The sequence below is a fragment of the Prionailurus viverrinus genome, chromosome D4 (assembly GCF_022837055.1).
Source record: "Prionailurus viverrinus isolate Anna chromosome D4, UM_Priviv_1.0, whole genome shotgun sequence".
NCBI classification, from domain to species: Eukaryota; Metazoa; Chordata; class Mammalia; order Carnivora; family Felidae; genus Prionailurus; species Prionailurus viverrinus.
Genome location: NC_062573.1, coordinates 16,778,561 through 16,797,129, shown reverse-complemented (window position 1 = coordinate 16,797,129; position 18,569 = coordinate 16,778,561). Strand labels below are relative to the sequence as shown.

The 18,569-nt window shown below is 40.4% G+C and overlaps 1 protein-coding gene across 3 annotated transcripts in view; it reads right to left on the bottom strand.

Annotated features, from left to right (window-relative positions):
* SVEP1 (sushi, von Willebrand factor type A, EGF and pentraxin domain containing 1) overlaps positions 1–18,569 on the bottom strand; it is a 199,200-nt gene that overhangs the window by 54,272 nt on the left and 126,359 nt on the right. For all 3 annotated transcript variants that reach the window (XM_047830252.1, XM_047830251.1, XM_047830253.1), the window contains exons 29-36: positions 18,116–18,239; positions 16,758–16,928; positions 15,597–15,770; positions 14,392–14,511; positions 12,818–12,994; positions 12,507–12,591; positions 11,435–11,626; positions 10,331–10,498 (exon numbers count right to left, since the gene is read on the bottom strand). In XM_047830252.1, coding sequence (XP_047686208.1) covers positions 10,331–10,498; positions 11,435–11,626; positions 12,507–12,591; positions 12,818–12,994; positions 14,392–14,511; positions 15,597–15,770; positions 16,758–16,928; positions 18,116–18,239 — 1,211 coding nt within the window. The remainder of the gene's footprint in view (positions 1–10,330; positions 10,499–11,434; positions 11,627–12,506; positions 12,592–12,817; positions 12,995–14,391; positions 14,512–15,596; positions 15,771–16,757; positions 16,929–18,115; positions 18,240–18,569) is intronic.

The window sequence follows — 18,569 nt, the reverse complement described above, 5'->3', positions numbered from 1 at the left end:
AGGGAGACACAGAATCTAAAGCAGGCTCCAGGCTCCGAGCCGTCAGCACAGAGCCCGTGAGATCATGACCCGAGCTCAAGTCAGACCCTTAACCAACTGAGCCACACAGGCGCCCCTGGAGTCGTCCTGATCTTGATTCTTTCTTTTTGAAGAGAAAGATACAGAGTTTTAAGGGAATGTCTGGAGCACCTGGGTGGCTCAGTCAGTTGAGTGTCCGACTCCTGATTTCAGCTCAGGTCATGAGTTCACAGTTTCTGGGATCAAGCCCCACGTCAGGCTCTGCACTGACAGTGCAGAGCCTGCTTGGGATTCTCTTTCTCCCTCTCCTTCTGTACACCCCCGCCTCAAAAATAAATAAATAAAAAATATAAAGGAACGTCTAACACCTGATCAGTCCATCATTTTGCTACTAATGAAGGATAAAAGGACTAAAATAATGTGGCAATTAACATAATCCTTTTTAGACATACAAATTTCTTCATTTTACAGATGAGTTAATGGTGGTTCCACAGGTTGAAAGACCTGCCTGGAGTCACACAGCCACAAGCAGCAGAGTTAAAAATCTGCCTTTGATTTACTTGATTCTAACACTTATACCTTTTCCATGACATTGTTCTGTTTCCCTTCCTTTTTCTTTTTAAAATGAGTCAGATCACAATTTGCAGGTGTCCCGTGGAAACTGCACTGCAGTGTCACTAGTACAAATTATTTGACCCACCCTTCAGCAGAGATTCTCAAGTCATCAGTTAGCAAACATTTCCCCTGAGGTCCCTTTTAGTTTTATGAGGGATCTGCTATGATAGAGAGCTTTGAATCCCTTTGCCCTCTCTGTCAAGATTCATGAAATCTGTAGGAAACAAGGATCAAGGAGAAAAAGGCACAGCATCAGCAGAGATGTGAGCATCCACCTTGCTTACGGCCATATATCATGCTGTGGACAGAAGTGGTCTGGAAACACTCACAGACATCCCTAACAACTAAGCGCAGGGTCTGCTACAGTTCATGGCGATTGATAAGCTCTGCTCTTTCTATTAGAAATCAAACTTAGTAAGTTTTCAGATGGCTTCTGTCTAGAAGGATACAGGAAAGTATCCACAGACAATACGTAAAGGCATAATGTTTTTAAAAAATCCATTATCCCAGGTTTGAGTGCCCAGATTTCACTGTTTCTATGTTGAATGTGCTCTGAGTAGAAATTCCATTTGTAGAGGCTCCTGAAGTTTTGTATTTTTATAGCACAATTTACATTCTTTGTGCACTTTGAACCACGCATCATTATTTCCATGGGTCCCTTGATGCTCCTAGCATCAGTTCATTGGCGGAAGTTCACAGACGTCACCTGAGATATCCCTGATTTATTAGGATCCACTGGGCCATCTATAAAATGCTTCCTTTATTTCATGGGACCAGCTACTCTGAGGCAGAAGCATCTGCCTCCAGAACCTTCCTTATTCTTCAAAGCCTCTTAAGGATACAAAAAATTGTGTGTAGCAGTTTGGCAGCACTTTGTAAGGCTTCTGACCCTGATCTTCAGGAAAATCTCCACCAACGACTCCTCCCTAATGAAAAATCACAGCAAAGCTCTTCTGTAAAGTAGTGGAAGATTACCACCAAATAAATATATTATGAATAAATGAATGTAAACAATACATTTTCAACACTACCCATAATTTCCTGGAACCTACAATACCTCTTTCTCTGACCTAAGGCCTTAGCTTTTCTTTATTACTCTCAATCAGCATTTAGTCCTTCATTAAAGAATTCTTAAGGACCGTGCTATGCGTTAGAGTCACTTCCTTAGTACACAATGCAAAGCTAATGCATTTGCTTGTTTTATGCATCTGTGTCCATCCTGTATTCCTTACCCCCTCCACTGCCTGGAGTACTGTAGGCCCCTTCACACCTAGAGAAGTTGCTTAAAGGAGAAACGATGGATTCTACCTGAAGAATGGAAAGAGGAGGGAAGCCTTTCCTGTTGAAATGGCTTTTGAGAGGAATCATCAGAGGAGACGAGCAGAAAAGGAGTCACTCAAGGCTGAAAAGTAACATGAACAAAGGGCTAGGAGTATGATATGGGTGGGGCATTCTGGCAACTTACAAATAGTTAGGAATGGCATATGAACACCGGAAGAAGGAAGTGGGGATCACTAGGATCTTGTGTGTTGTGGCAGGCGCAAGTGAACAGGATATGGTTTTTGACAGTGTCTTTTCCAAGGATACTCAGGTTTTGGCAGACAAAATGTTGCTAGAGCAGAAAGATACTGAAGTGGTGTATTACCTGGATGACCCAAAGAGCACTGATTCATAGAAATAAGCAAGTTGGGAGTTTCATATCTTGTGAATGCCATAAAACTCTGTCCTCAGTCCCTATGGTGCATCAGTTTACAAGAAACACATAACAGTAGGGTGGGGGATAAGGATTTTTATAGTCCAGTTCTAATAATGTTTCTAATTACAAGTATAAGACTTAACAAAGATAAGAGGCAAAGGTCCTGCACATACACAGTAAAGTAAACCTGCACAAATGGCAAACCCGGCTTGATGACGGCCAATACGAGTCTTTAGTGTTTCACTGAATGTAAGTTGAATGAGTCAATGGTGACATCCTTAAAGGATGACTGATTTCTAGAAGCTCATTTATTTAGAAAGAGAAGAGAAATGAAATACACTTTTATCTTTGTATGTATGTGTCAGCCTCTCGATTTGGCATTTTTATCTCTGTTATGTTCTAATTTGCACGTGTCAGTGTGTATTATGGCTTTGGGTACCAAGGTTGAAAATGGACTGAAGACCTACAAAATAAGCTCAGAGAGTGACTCTGAGAGGAACAGGCTTGTAATCACAACCATTTAAGAGGAACAAGAGCAGACTGGAGGCTGAGTTGGCTGAAATGTCTGTCTCTCGGCACCAGAGTAAGGGATCCTTTCTCAGTCAGGAGATGTGTGAAGGGCTGGGATCTTTTCCTGAATACTCCCCATTATCTCTAATGATCTCTTTGTGGGAGAACCTCAGGACCAAGCTATTAATACTCAAAGGTGCGAAAAAATTTATCCTGAGTAGTTTCAAGAAGTGAAACCAAAGCTAGTACTTGAGAACAGATAAAATATTCAATAAAGATGGGGGTTGAGATTTATTAAAAAAAAAAAACAACTTTTCCGGGGCACCTGGGTGGCTCAGTCAGTTAAGTGTCTGACTCTTGATTTGAGCTAAAGTCATGATCTCACAGTCGTGAGACTGAGCCCTGCATGGGGCTGTGCGCTGACAGCATGAAGCTTGCTTGAGACTCTCTCTCCCTCTCCCTCTGCCCCTCCACTGCTCACATGCACCCTCTCTTTGAAAACAAAATAAAAACAAAAAAACGATCTTCAAAATATGTCAGGTAGTCTTTCAAGATGCTAAAGGATATATTTTCCAAATGACAAAAAAAAAAAAAGAGGAGTTAACTATTGTCTAGATTGAATTATAATTGGTCTCTGATCCGACTGCTGCATTACTTCCTTATGTTTGGAGTCTGAAGGTGTGTTATGGTTTCTGGGGAACATATTTCACCTGCTCATTTGTTTAAAAGAATCATTTAAAAAACAAACAGTTTTGTACAGATGATGACACACACCCTATTTTGGCCAGCAAAGCAGGAACACTGGAATTGGCACAAATCTAAAGTGCTGGAACATTTAATATTCTGTGACATATTGTATTCTCATTCAAGAGACATTGGGGACACTATTACAGACCCTCATTTAAAAATAAGGGCCTATGTATTATATAACAAATTGTTTTACTCTGTAATTCCAAGGAAAAATGACCCATTGGTATTACAGTGATGTCATAGAAGGGAATACTCCAGGATGCATTTGCTGTAATTCATTAGCATCTTTCTGGAATAATGTTGAAAAATTCTTTGAAAATGGGCAGAGTAGTCTTCAGATGCAATTTTCAGTGATTTGCTTCACACACTGAGTGGAAGCCTACTAAGGGAGCATGTGTGAAGCTTTATGAGAGAGCTCCCCAGTGGATTGTTAGCTCTTCTCTTTTTAAAAGAAGAACCTTAAAAGAGCCTTAAAATAGCAGCATACTAGATATGTAAAGAGCCGCAATTTAATAAGAACGGTAGAAAGTATAAATTTCCATCAGCAGTTAATTCTGTTTCCAATTAAAAATGATCAAAATTTTTATCTTAGTATATTCAGTAATTGAATTTAAAAATCTATATAATTAAAGACGAACCAAAGGGAAACATTCTATTAGGATTTTAGGATATCAATGACTCTTCTTTCCCTCTGAGCTTCTTATCAAAAGAGCAGACACATAACGATGAAAAGGAAAATGAGAGACAAGTTACCATTTTATTAACTTGGGCAGACAGCTGAACACTTCCAGCCCAGTATTTTGATAAAAGGTGAATTTTAAAGACCAATTTTAGGGCAGGGGGCAGAAATCCACTTCCTGCTTCTTTCTTTCCCTGACACTCATCTTCCCACTCCTGTCTCCTAAAGTATCGGCTCTTCCATCTAGAGTTGAGAGCGGTTCACTCCCCCTTATTTCAAGGAAAGGTCTGTACAAAGGACAACGCCAATATGAGAAGAAACAATGCTGAGACTTGAAGCAAGAATGTGTGTATGTGGACTCACTAAGCAGGCCTGGGTGGCTCACACAGTGTGCAGGGCAGTGGGAGTTGAGGCAGCTGGAGAAAGAAAGAGGCTCTAATCCTCATATCAAGCCAGCAGGATCTTGGGAAGCAGAAAGAGACCGCCAAACAGGCCCATTGCACATAAGCCATCACTTGAACACAGTGATGCCATCCTGGAAGACACAGTGCATGCTGGCCTATGCCAATCAATTCCTTGGGGGAAGAAACAGAAAAGGAGTGCACAGACAGAACTTCTACTTCTGGCCATGCCACAGTCTGAAACCTTCCCTCTACCATATTTGACGGAATATAACAAAAGTTATTATGCACATGCCAGAAATAAGGAGGGAATTAACAGAGAAGTAAGCCTGTGACTGGATGATGCAATTGCCATGGATTGGACAGGGAAGGGAAGAAGAGGTGGTAGGAAATATAACTTTGGAGTTGAAACAGGGGAGCAGCCAAGTATCGGACATGGATCTTTGTCCTACAAGGACAGTCATTGAAAGGATATTCACTAGAAAAATTCCACCTAAAGGCCCAGTGAGAGGAAAAGTGAGATCTCTGTATTTGTTGGGGCCCTGGGTGGGTAAATAAAAAGTCCCTGCTAAGGTAGTAGTCCCTGGGTCTCATCTCACGTGGATTTGATGTTAGAATTTATACTATTTACTTTATATGGAAAGCCTTCAAATTTGTACATTAATGTAAAATTGGGTTCTTATCTGGTGATATCCCCTGGGTTCCTGATAGAAAAAATAATCCACATACTTAAACCATAAGGGATTGTCATGGATAAAACAAGTTTTGCTTACTCTAAGGACACAATATGAAATTACAAAACATACATGATCATGTTTTTCATCATGAATCAGTCAGCAGGCAGAACAAACAGCGAGATTAGAGTACCAACAAATTGAGACAGTAAAAAAAGTTCTAACATTAAAAAACTATATTAAATAAGTATGTTGAAATAATTAAGGACAAAAAGACACAAAATCCTATCAAAAAAGGAAAAGATATTTAAAAAGAAAAGATATTTAAAAGTTATTCAAAAAGAAATATTTGAAAAATAAACAAATATAAATTCTAGAAGCAAAAATATATAAAGTACATTTAAAAAAAAATTGATGGACTCATTTAAAAGCAGATTACAGATAGTAGAAACTGTAAACTAGATGATATATGTGAGAAAATTACCCAAATTGCAGCCCAAGTTTATAAACAGATGGAAAATGTGACAGACTAATAAACACGGAGAGAGAAAGGAAAGGTCTAATACATAAGGCTTAAAGAAACAGAGAAAAGCGAAAGTGAAGAGGAGGGAATATTTGAAGTTAAAATAGCTGAGAATATTCCAAAATTGGTGAAAGATGTGAATTTTCAGAGGTAAGAAGTACAATGAGTCCTGAACAAGATGAATGACAATATAACACATTTTTAGTCATATCATAAGGAAATACTAAAACAACAAAGACATATTAAAAATAAAAAAGCCAAAGGGGAAAGATAGTACTTATAGTGGAACAACAATTCATTCAGAATTTCTCGATCTCCGCACTACTGACATTTTGGGCTGGACACTTCTGGGTTTTGGGCTGCTGGTCTATGCATTATAGGCTGGTTAGCAGCATCCCTAGACTCTATCCATGAGAGCTAGGAGCACCTTCCCCTCAACTGTGACAACCAAAAAAGTCTCCAGACGTTGCCAAATGTTCCTGGTGGGCAACACTGCCCCTGGTTAAGAACCCCAAGCAGACTGATGATGGAATCCTCAATAGCAACATTAGCAGTCATAAGGCAATGGAATAATATTTTCAAAAATGTGTATGTAAGAAAACTATAAGTGTAGACTCGTATATCCAGCTAAACTGTAATTCAAGAGCAAAGGTAAAGTACTATTATTTTTAGACAAAGATTGTAGAACATACGTTTGGTGAAAAAAAAATGTAAAGAATATACTTTAGGAAGTAGAAATATTAAACCCAGAATTAAGGAATGGGATGCAAAAAGCAATGGTGATGAAGAGATTAATAAATGTGAGTAAACCTAAATAAGCACTGACTATATTAAAAAATTACTAATTTGGAAAGTTGTAAAAAAAAAGGGAAATAAAATAGTGATGAAACGTTTAAGATGAGAGGGGAGACAGAAGTTATTCATGCTTTCCAAGATCTTTGAGTTGTTCAGAAGAAAGGCAAAGATATTCAGTATGACCTCAGGGTAGGGATGACTCCTTAAATTTGACAAACACACACACACACACACACACACACACACACACACAAATATAAAGTAAACAACTGATAGATATCAAATAATATCTCCTAAGGTTTAAAATATGCATATTTCATGACATAACACTAATTCTTGGTGTCTGAGCCAGAAACAGTCTCACTCATATGTACCAAGAAACATGTGCATCTGATATTTACTTCAGAACGGTTACATCAGCAAATAAAGTGGAAACAAATTAACCTTCTACGAGTAGAGAAACGGGTGACTTACAGATAGTTCATTCTTCCAAGGGAATACCTTATAGTAGTCAAGATGAATTCTGTTAATTTACACGTATCAATAGAGAAGAGTGTAAAACACGTGGTAAGCAAAACTCAAGCTTCAAAAAGACACTTAAGAGTACTAAGAGTCATATTCAGAAATTGAAAGACACAAATCAATAGAACATTGTTTATGGAGACATACATATGGAATAAGGGGAAAACGAACATTTGTTACTTCGGGGAGAATGGGAAAGTGACGAGGACGGCTTCTCGTTACATTTGAGGTACTTTACTGTATTATTTTTACTTCATACTGTATTTCTTTCATGAAAAGAAAGCTATTATAACTATGGCAAAAAAATTAATATGTACTTGTCGCTCAAGAATGGATGCCCAGTAACTTTAAACAGAGATTAATGACTTTTTGTGGTTTTCTGTATATTTCAAATGTCTCATTGGCCATTTGGCCAGACAAAAGAGGAGTACAAAGGCTTTCTTTCTTTCTGGCCCTCCCTGTAGCATCCCAAAGAGGAGTGAGGGTATGCAAAGGGGCATCAATGTTCTTCCTCTCGCCTAAACTTTGCTTTCAGAAAAAAAATGAAAACTATCTCTTAATAGTTTTTGATGTTTTTCGTTTAGAACAAAATGTAGATGGGCAGTGATTTGTGACTGCAGGTACTTTCTATTAATTTGATTAACTATTTAAGATAGTTGCCCCCTAAATTATTAAAACGTTATCACTGTATACAGCAATAATGGTGATAGAGAAAATAAAACAGCCATTTTTACACATAGCACTTCATGCATGTTTAAAGCACTTTCTTAAAACTGTTCTCAGGCCTTCTAACAGCTATGCAATTTAGGTGGGTAGATTCGGTTTCCATCTTTTCAATGGGATGAAATCTCCCACAGAGTGTCCACTTGCGTAAACCAGGAGGAATAGGTAAGATAATGTGGCCCAATACCTTCATGTTTTAACTATAAAGCTGGAATACTATTTATTCTGCCAAACTTTCATTGTTGTAGAAGGGGGCACATGAGATACTTCATGTGAAAGTCCTCTGAGGAATGTAAACCCTCTATGAATGTATGGATTTGTTGTAATTTTTATTACTGCCTATAGTACTTTTTTTTTTTTAATTTTTTTTTTCAACGTTTATTTATTTTTGCGACAGAGAGAGACAGAGCATGAACGGGGGAGGGGCAGAGAGAGAGGGAGACACAGAATCGGAAACAGGCTCCAGGCTCTGAGCCATCAGCCCAGAGCCTAATGCGGGGCGGGGCTCGAACTCACGGACCGTGAGATCGTGACCTGGCTGAAGTCGGACGCCTAACCGACTGCGCCACCCAGGCGCCCCACTGCCTATAGTACTTTTAATAAAATCCTTTTGTATAATATATAGACTTAACATTAGGCAGACTCAGAACTCTTGTGACATATTTTAGGTGAATTATTCATAAAGAAAAGAAGAAAAATGTTAATTTGCATCTATAGAGTGATCTTTAATATTGAAAAATATTTGTAGACAAAATTCTGGGAAGAAATACAGTAACTACTACCATTTACCTTTGGGTAATTAAACGTTTTTTGATATTTATTTATTATTTTTTAGAGAGACAGAGACAGAGCGTGAATGGAGGAGGGGCAGAGAGAGAGAAAGAGAGACAGAGAGAGAGAGAAAGAGAGGCAGAATTCAAAGCAGTCTCCAGGCTCCGAGCTGTCAGCACAGAGCCCAATGTAGGGCTCAAACCCACGAACTGTGAGATCATGACCTGAGCTAAAGTCCGGCGCTTAACTGAGTGAGCCACCCAGGCATCCCTATTTTTGGGTAATTTTTTAAAATATATTTTTTACTTAAGAAGGTGTCCAGGTTTGGGATCTCTATCGGCTATTCAAGTGTTTGACTCTCAGGAGCTTTTTGCAAAAAAAAATATTGTCGCCACCTGCTGGCAGTCCTGTATTCCCGGGACTGTCTTCAACCCAGGTGAAATGAACTTCAGCTTCTATGGTAGAATAGAAACTTCACTGTCATTTGTGCGCCAGTCATAATAATGGCAAGGTTTGTTGAATTAAGTTTTTTTTTCTTTTAATTGAAATTTTTTTAATGTTTATTTTTTATTTTGAGACAGAGTGTGAGCAGGGGAAGGGCAGAGAGAGGGAGACATAGAATCTGAAGCAGGCTCCAGGTTCTGAGCTGTCAGCACAGAGCCTGACATGGGGCTCGAACCCACAGACAGATCATGGCCTGAGCCCAAGTCGGATGCCTAACCAGCTGAACCATCCAGGTGACCCTTTTTTGTTTTTTGTTTTTTCTGATTAGGCTAGGCATGATACCATTTTATTCCTCACAGTATCCATAAGAAGTGTGAGCCTTTAATGAGATTATTTTTATGAAGGACAATTGAAGCCCAGAGCTTTCCCCCAAAGCCACACAGTGAATGACAGAGCTGAGATGCAAATCCAGAAAGCAGCAACTCTTCTGCTGTTGCTGCGTCCAACTGTGTGAAAAACACCTGCTGTAAATCTGGAGCGTGAAAGCACTATTAATGGTGAAAATATTTCTTGAAGAAGCAAGGGGGGGGGAGCAAGCACGTCAGAGGAGCCGGGATTCTCCTTCACTTGCTTGTTGCCTGCCTGAGATCTTAAGCAGACCACCCTCCCAGAGTGAGCCCCCCCCCCCTTTCTCTGCACTTCCACAGTTTGGGGAGGATCATATGAAACAGTGAGTGTGAAAGCTCTTTGTAACCTGCTTCCTCGTTTTTCAAAATTTATCTCTGAATGATACGAGATCATTAAAAATATAACAACCTGAACTCTATTATCTTTTGTCCCTGTGGACATGTCACCTTTATGTTGTGACTTAAAGTCTTGCCTTCAGGTTTGCAGAAGATAAATATGCAACTGCCTATTTAAATGTGTTTTTCTCATCTCTAAGAAAGGTATAAAGATATTTTCCACTGCGCTGCCCAATATCCATTATTCAAGGCCTAATTTGATAAATTACTCTAATTCCAGGAAAACACTGTTCCCACAGGAGAATATGCTCCCTTTCTGCTGTCAGGAAACAAGAGCATAAAACTCTCTGTGGCTTTGGCTGCCAAGAAATTTAATTTAGTGTCCAATGGAGCCCATCTCCACAGTTGGGGGTACATCCGCTCCCTCGAGGCTCCCAGTGTTTCTTTCCCTCATAGGGTTACTCACCCTTCTTTGCAAGTGTAAGTGACAGTGTTCCCAAAAGTGAAGTTGCTCCCAGTGATGACAGCATCTTTGATTGCCGGCGGCTCTCCACAGACGACAAGATGGCAGGTAGGTGGCGCTCTGTCCCAGCTGCCTGATGCCGAGCATTCAATGACAGAAGGGCCCTGTAAGCTACAGGAAAGAATGATGCCACCTCTTTCATTGGCTAATAATTCACTGCTATGGAGAGGATTACATAAAAGCAGGGGAAACCCGAGCAGGCTCCAGGGTGTTTATAATAATGAATGGGCTTAGGGTCTCAGCTGCAAAATAAAATGTGCTCACTGGTGGTGGCATAGGGCACTCCAGACCTCACAAATAGGTTACCGGGATGAGAAGGGGTTAATGGGCTGGTTGGGATCCAGCAGTAACTGAGGCAGACACTCAGGAAGTCATGGTAACTGAAGTCAACGGGCATGAGCCTGGGCACCTGACCGTGCGTTGCTCACGACTCTGACCTCTGGTCTTCCTTTGATTTACAAACCTTACATCCCAAGGGCGTGGCTTACCCACCTTTGCTTGCCAACCTGATTCTGACTGTCTGTATCATTCTACTTTCTGGTCACTGGATATGTTTCACTTCAGATCCTGTTGGCCAAGTTTATGACTACAACCTCTCTCTATTGTCCCTTCTGTTTGAACATACATCCCCTCACACACCATTAATCAAACCAACCTCTTACAGTATTAAGAACCTGGGCCCTTACCTTGACATGTTTTTTGGAACATTCCATGCAATGTTGAGTATAAGCGTGGTGAGTTATTTACCACCCTCCCCAAATCCAGATATTGTGTTTTACTTCGCAAATGCTTTTTGCTTTTATGTTTAATGACTGAATGCTTATAGTAACTGACCTAGAGCTCCCAGAGTCAAAGTTAGGTGGAGTATTTTTCTAGGCATTCCTAGCACTATAAACTAGTCTTCAGGAAGCATACAAATTTGAGACGATCTGTTACATTTAGAAATTTGTATTTAAAGTCAGCTAGTCATATACAAATGAAATCTACTGAGTGAATAACGAGTAACAGGGTATTATAGGCAGCTTGGCTGGTGTCTACGGACTTTACCTGTATCCACTCTCACACGAATATGACGCAGTAGAAAGGTAGGTAAGCCCGCTCAAAATATATTTCCCATTATTTATGTTTTCGGGGCTAGAACACTTGACCAGTTCACACACAGGAAGAGAATGACTCCAAGAACCGCTAGCAAGACAGGATGATTCTCTAGCACCATCCAGAGTATATCCTTTATTACACCTAAAGAAGATAAAGGAAAATTACTGAATATACTTTGCTTTATTTTGCATCATTTTATGAGCACCAGAACCTTTAAAAATATTGAGGATTTACACCTTACGATTTATTGGAGGAGTCCTTTTTTTTCCTACTGAAATAATGCTTTGAAATTATTTTTTTTTAAGGTTGAATATTGTACATCTTCCCCCAGGGACCCTGCTGAGTGATAAGTAGAAAAATAAAGAATCTGGCTTGCCTCCAGTTTGTGCCATGGATTAGTAGCTGCAAACAGACAATTCCTAATTTGAGAATGGTCTGGTTTAGCACAAGTGCCTGAGATATTGGGTCTGGAGACAAAACTCCAGCTTATAACCAAGAATATTCATCAGCTTGCATGGCCTTCCTCTATGACATACATTCTCAGAACACCTCAAGGAGATGCTGGGGACAAGAATAGGTGACTGGTCGAGGAATTTAAGGATTCTAGATAGGACTACCCATTAGGTTATTAAATTAGATTTCTTCATACTAGACATAATTAAATTAATTCCATATTAATTCAAAAACATCCTCTGGGATTCTTCTTCTCCCTTTCTTTCAGCATTATATCACAGCCATCATGTCGTCAACAATGTATACAATGTAGTTTAAAGAAAATTTTTTAGTGTTTATTTAGTTTTGAGAGAGAGAGAGAGTGAGACAGAGCATAAGCACGGGAGGGGCAGAGAGGAGATGACGCAGAATCTGAAGCAGGCTCCAGGCTCTGAGCTGTCAGCACAGAGTCTGACACAGGGCTCGAACTCATGAACTGCAAGATCAAGACCTGGGCCGAAGTCGGACACTCAACTGATTGAGCCACCCAGGTGCCCCCTACAATGCAGTTTTAATCTTACGCACTTACTGATATGTTACTTTACTGCCATAGGTAAATGCTGAGCCATCAAAGCCTCCGTTTTCTGGAATAGCTGGTACACCACAGGAAACAGCTTAAAGGTGGAAAAACAAAGAAGGTACTGTTTGTCTTTGCTAGTGTGTACAAAAATCTCTAAAAGCTCCAGAGCAGCTCTAGGTTATCTTGTCACGTTTAAAGATGAACCTAATCGTTGGGCTTTAAATACGAAGAATATTGATACACTTAACACGTGACATTTCTACACTTTAAATCTCTAGTGCTGCCCAATGCCACGAACATGGTGAATTTACTACACATACCTTCACAATATGGTATCAGATGACTCCATTCTCCAGACCCCAGACATGTGATTTTGGTCACTCCCATCAGCTGATATCCTTCCTCACACGAGAATGTGACTTCGGCGCCCACTGTATAAGTCTCACCATAAGAGTGGCCATTTTCTGGATCTCCCGGAGCCTTACATTTTATAGGTTCTTGAAAGGAAGAACAAGTTTTTGTGGGGAAATAAGTGGTGTTCACACAACCATGCAAGGTCTCACAGCAAAAGAGTTTCACTACCATTAAAGTACCAGTTAAATTTTTTGGAAAAAAACTTTTGAAGGGAGATGCATGGAGGTGTGGGATATGCTGGACATTAGACCAGAACGTTTTTGTTTTTGTTTTTTCAGAGAGAGAGACAGAGAGAAAGAGAAAGAGAGAGAGCTAATAAGTGAATGGGGGAGGGGCAGAGGGAGAGAGAAAGATTCTTAAGCAGGCCCCACATGGAGCCCAATGCGGGGCTTGATCCCACAACCCTGGAATCATGACCTGAGCCGTAATCAAGAGTTGGACGCTCAACAAACTGAGCCACCCAGGCAAACCCACAGAACATATATTTAATAGGCATTTAAACAACAATATTTTGGAACATCAATGACTAACAAAAATATACAAAATTGATCTGGCTGCAAAGGGAGTTGTTTGTTGGGGAAGTAGCGGTGGTACCAGGGCATTTATTAGAAGAACGTTAGCTCCTCCTACCTCGCCCAACCTCATACCTACTTTTTAAGCGCAACTGACTTTCTCTCAAATTGATGTAAAGGCAATACCTAAGCATATTTGAGGAAAGTTCTCAAACTCCCTTTCCAAACAGGCTATGGGTCAGAGACCCCTCCTACGTACAGATTTGAGGTTGGTCACCTTTTCTAGGGAGAGAAATAAGTTAAAGGGATATTTGAGGCTAGAGCTGGATAGGAGTAAATATAATACTCAAATTCTCAAAAGGGGAAGACACATTGATTCAATCTTTCTAAAGGTCATTATGGCTATGTAAGTCAAGGACTTTAAAGCCTCTGAGAAAGTAAGCGCCATTATAAGACTTGATTTTGAGAATTCCTCTTCACTTTCTGTTTTACTATTTTCTGGGAGTTGCTTTCTCTCAATAAATGCAGAAAGACATCAGTGGGTTGAGGGATGGGCTCGTTTTATCAGAGTTACCACAAAATACAGAGATGTGATAAGGCAAGATGTCCCTTTTTTTCAACAATATAATTCTGTGTGGCTGAGGCAGAGGAAAGATACTGATGGCAAAGTATCTTCTTTGCTCCGATTGAGGCTTTAGAGGCCAGATTATGTTCTAAATCCCCTCTATTATTCTCATACTATGCAGATATTGCTTCAATATTCTGGTGATATAGTTGGCTTTTGGTTTTCAGAGACTGGGAAGCTGGGCATAGCACAGTGCTAAGGTAAAGCTCCTTTAGTCGTTACTTATCTGTCTTTTTAAAGATGGTTTATCTTCTCCACCTGTCCTTTGAACTTGAAAATAGTGTTGTGTTTTTAAAAAACATAAAAAATTAATAATCTTACCAATTACACACGTACTAGTTACCTGCACAGTTTTTGCCATCTCCTGTGTAGGGTGGGATACAGGAGCAAATGTAGGATCCATTTGTATTCAGGCAGGAAGCATACTCACTACAATCTGACCCAACTGCACATTCATCGACATCTAAAATGAAGACAGCTTACAGGTAGTGAAGTTGATTGATTCTTCTTATGTATTAAGCATTTTTTTATATTTTATATATAATTATATACATATAACATATATATAATTATATATATATATTTTATATATAAAATATATATTTTTATATTTTTTATATTTAAATCAACATATAACACTGTATATATTTTCATAAAATTTAAATATAGTAATAATGATCACATTGCAGTTACGCAATCAAAGCTACGATTTCCGAACTACTCTACAATCCAGCAATTGCACTATTAGGTATTTACCCAGAGGATACAAAAATACAGATTTGAAGGGGTACATGCACCTCAACATTGATAGCAGCATTATCAACAACAGTCAAACTGGGGAAGGCCCAAATGTCTATCAACTGATAAATGGATAAAGAAGTGGTTTATATATACAATGGGATATCACTCAGCCATCAGAATGAAATCTTGCCATTTGCAATGACATGGACGGAGCTAGAATGCAGTATGCTAAGTGAAATAAGTCAATCAGAGAAAGACAAATACCATATTATTTCACTCATATACGGAATTTAAGAAACAAAAATGATGTGTATATGGGAAGGGGGAAAAAGAGAAGAGAGGGAAACAAACCCCAAGAGACACTTAATGATAGAGAACAAACTATGGGTTGATGGAGGGAGGGGGGTGGGGGGTGGGCTAGATGGGTGATGGGTACTAAGGAGGGCACTTGTTGGGATGAGCACTGGGTGTTGTATGTAAGTGATGAATCACTGAATTCTACTCCTGAAACCAATATTGCACTGTATGTTAATTACATACAGTAAAAAAACCTATTTCCCCAGTTTGTAGGTGGGTAAATAGAAGAACAGAGAGATAAAAATAGTCTTGATGTTGAGCCTGGTAACAATTTAAAACATTTTTGGCACCTCTAGGGACAGCTGCTTGGTCACTATGGCTTGTCCAGGGTGTCTTGGGATGAGATGAAGTTAACAAAGGAATGTCACAAGAGAGCCTCAGGGATTTGGGGTGACTGTCTCTCATGGAGCTGGAATAAACGCACACAGTACTTGCCAAGATTTATCTCACCAAGGCATGATGGTGAAATGCCATTCCAGCTCCCATTATCTGTACAGAACATCCTCGAATCACCCAACAAATAGTAGCCATTGTTGCACTGGTAGGTCACTGTGCTGCCAGCATGGAAGTCCTCGGCTGAATAAAAGCCATTCTCCAAAGGGGGTGGCACCCCACAGCTAATGCCTGCCACGTGACCAGGAAGAACAGAACTACGTTAGGAGAAACATGCTCAAAGGACATTTTGTTTATATTAAACTAGTAGTTCAGTTAAGCATGACTTTTGCATTGCACACAAACATAGACGGAGAGTCTGCTAGCAGGGGGAGCAGGCAGTAGACATGCCCGTGCCCTCGGCATCTAGCGTGCTCTCTGGCTCAGAGTGGGCATGCACTTCATTCGTTAGGAAGAAATATTCACGAAGGTCCTACTAGACACTGCCAGAGGCGCTAACGTTGCAGTAATGAACCGGAGATAAACTCCTGCCCTGTGGAGCTTACTATCTAGTGGGAGTAGAGAAACAAGCCACAGATAAATATGTAAGTCAGTGAGAATAGATGCTATGGAGAAACTTTGCTGATCACCCTACCTAAAACAGCAGTCTGCCTCCACCCAATCCCTCACTTTGTATTTCCCTGCCTTGCTTCATTTTTCTCCATAGTCCTTACTCCTGGCCCTTGTTTTTCTTATTTATTATAACTTAAAAAATACTTGTTATTTTCTGTCTCTCCTACTCCAATGTAAACTCCATGAAAGAGACTTTCTTCCAATGCTACATCCCTAGAACATAGACCTGTGTCTAGCACATGGTAGGTGCTTTAAAATTGCTGAATAAAGAAATGAATGGACGCACCCAGCTCAAGGGATCTTTTCCTATTTCCCACCCAGCCATAACCCGTCCCCCTTTGGACTCCAGGTCGCAGATCTGTCTTTCCCTCCCAACCAGTTCCCTGCTGCACCTGTACAGCCACAGGTGGGTGTCTCTTTGGATTTCCACCACCCATTTCCCTCATGGTGGCCAGCACAGTTCGTTACACGAAGGAACTATTCAATGAACATTTGCTGTATTTGCTACCGTGGTGCACCAGGCTTTTATGCAGCATTCCTGAAACATTTCTTATGGTCCAACATCTTTCAAGAGCTACTGAAATGCCTTCAACAAAGGCAGCTCACGTTCACAGTGGGGGAGTGGTTGCGTCCATTGTCCTTGATTCAGACAGTACTGCACAGGGTTCCCGACCATCTGGAAGCCTGGATCACAGAACAGACTGATTTTGGAGCCTGGCTTTAAGTCTGTTGATACAGTTCGCAGATGAGGTACCGTTCCTTCTAAAGATGGGCAATCTGAGGGCAAAGAACAGAGGCCCAGAGCTCGTCAGCGACATTGTAACAGCATCGCTAGGTCAAGAGTTTCAAATCATGTGTTGTGCAGCATCCAAAGGCCACTCCACTGACACTAAAACAAGGTAACACGTGACTAGATCACTGGCAAGCAAATTTACTCAAAAAAACTATTTGAGTCAACCACTTTTCCTCTTTCAGCAGAGGTCAGCTGAACATTTAAAAAAAAATTAATGTTTATTTTTGAGAGAGAGAGAGAGAGAGAGGGAAGAGAGAAAGAGTGTGGGAGAGGGGCAGAGACAGAGGGAGACACAGAATCCAAAGCAGGCTCCAGGCTCTGAGCTGCCAGCACAGAGCCTGACACGGGGCTCAAACTCATGGACTGTGAGATCTTGACCTGAGCAAAAGTTGGACGTTAACCAACTGAGCTACCCAGGCTCCCCACTGAGTATTTTTTTTGAAAGGAAGAAGTGGTATTTTAGGAATATTAATGAAATCTATCAAAACCCACAAATTCTAGGACATCTTTTTTTTTAATGTTTATTTTTGAGAGAGAGAGAGAGAGTGTGTGAGCAGGGGAGGGGCAGAGAGAGGGAAGCACAGAATCTGAAGCAGGCTGCAGGCTCTGAGCGGTTAGCACAGTGCCCGACATGGGGCCCAAGCCCACAAACTGTGAAATCATGACCTGTGCTGAAGTCGGACACTTAACCAACTGAGCCACCCAGGTGCCCCAATTCTAGGTCATCTTTAGGAACTTCTTTACATACACTGAATTTTACAATCATTGAGACTTTGATTATTCAGTGTATGGGTTATAATGTCCGTTGCTTTACTCCTTGTAAAGTAGGCTGCTAGGAAGTGTGGAGTCCATCTCAAACAGGAGGACAGGACTTTGGTGGCATTTCAAAAATTAACTGTATCCCTCCTCTTGTCCTATTTTCCTCATCTTCTTTTACCATTGTCCAAGTTTCCTCCATGATGAATTTCGTACTCTCTTATACAGCATGTATTTAAGAATTAAAAAATGAATCCTTTGGATAAAGGTTAGAGTGAAGACGAATTCGTAGTTAAACAACAGACTGACAGGCACATACTATTTGACCAACATGGAATTTGGAATTGTCTCCTTTTGCCATAAAGTCTCGGGAGTGGTCAAGGGATGGCAGTCTAGAGAAGAAAGAAATTCTAACCAGAACAGAATATGCTCTTGGAATCGATCTTCACTTTCCCCACAATTCCAGACAGGAAATCAGCCCAGGCTAACACATTTCCTTTACGGAGTTCCTCTGGGCATGAGGTTGCCAGTGACTTCACCTGAAAGTTTAAACACACGTCTTTAGATCAACCTTACTTGTCTCAATGTGACAGAGTTATTATGTCTTAATTTAGTCCTGCTGAAAACATTCACAGATTTTAGTGGGGAGGGTAAAGGGAAGGAGGCTTTTGTACAGTATGATTTCAGGGGTAACAGGTAAGCCTCTTCCCTCCCTCTCTCTCCTCCACCCCATCATTCCTTCTCCCAAATACGTCAGTTGCCAGAAATCCTGAAATTCTACACATAGAATTTCTCGTGTAAAGCTTTACAGTTTGTGGAAGTGCTGTAGAGGTTCCCCATTCCTCATCCTCCTGTTTTCTGTCTCTGAT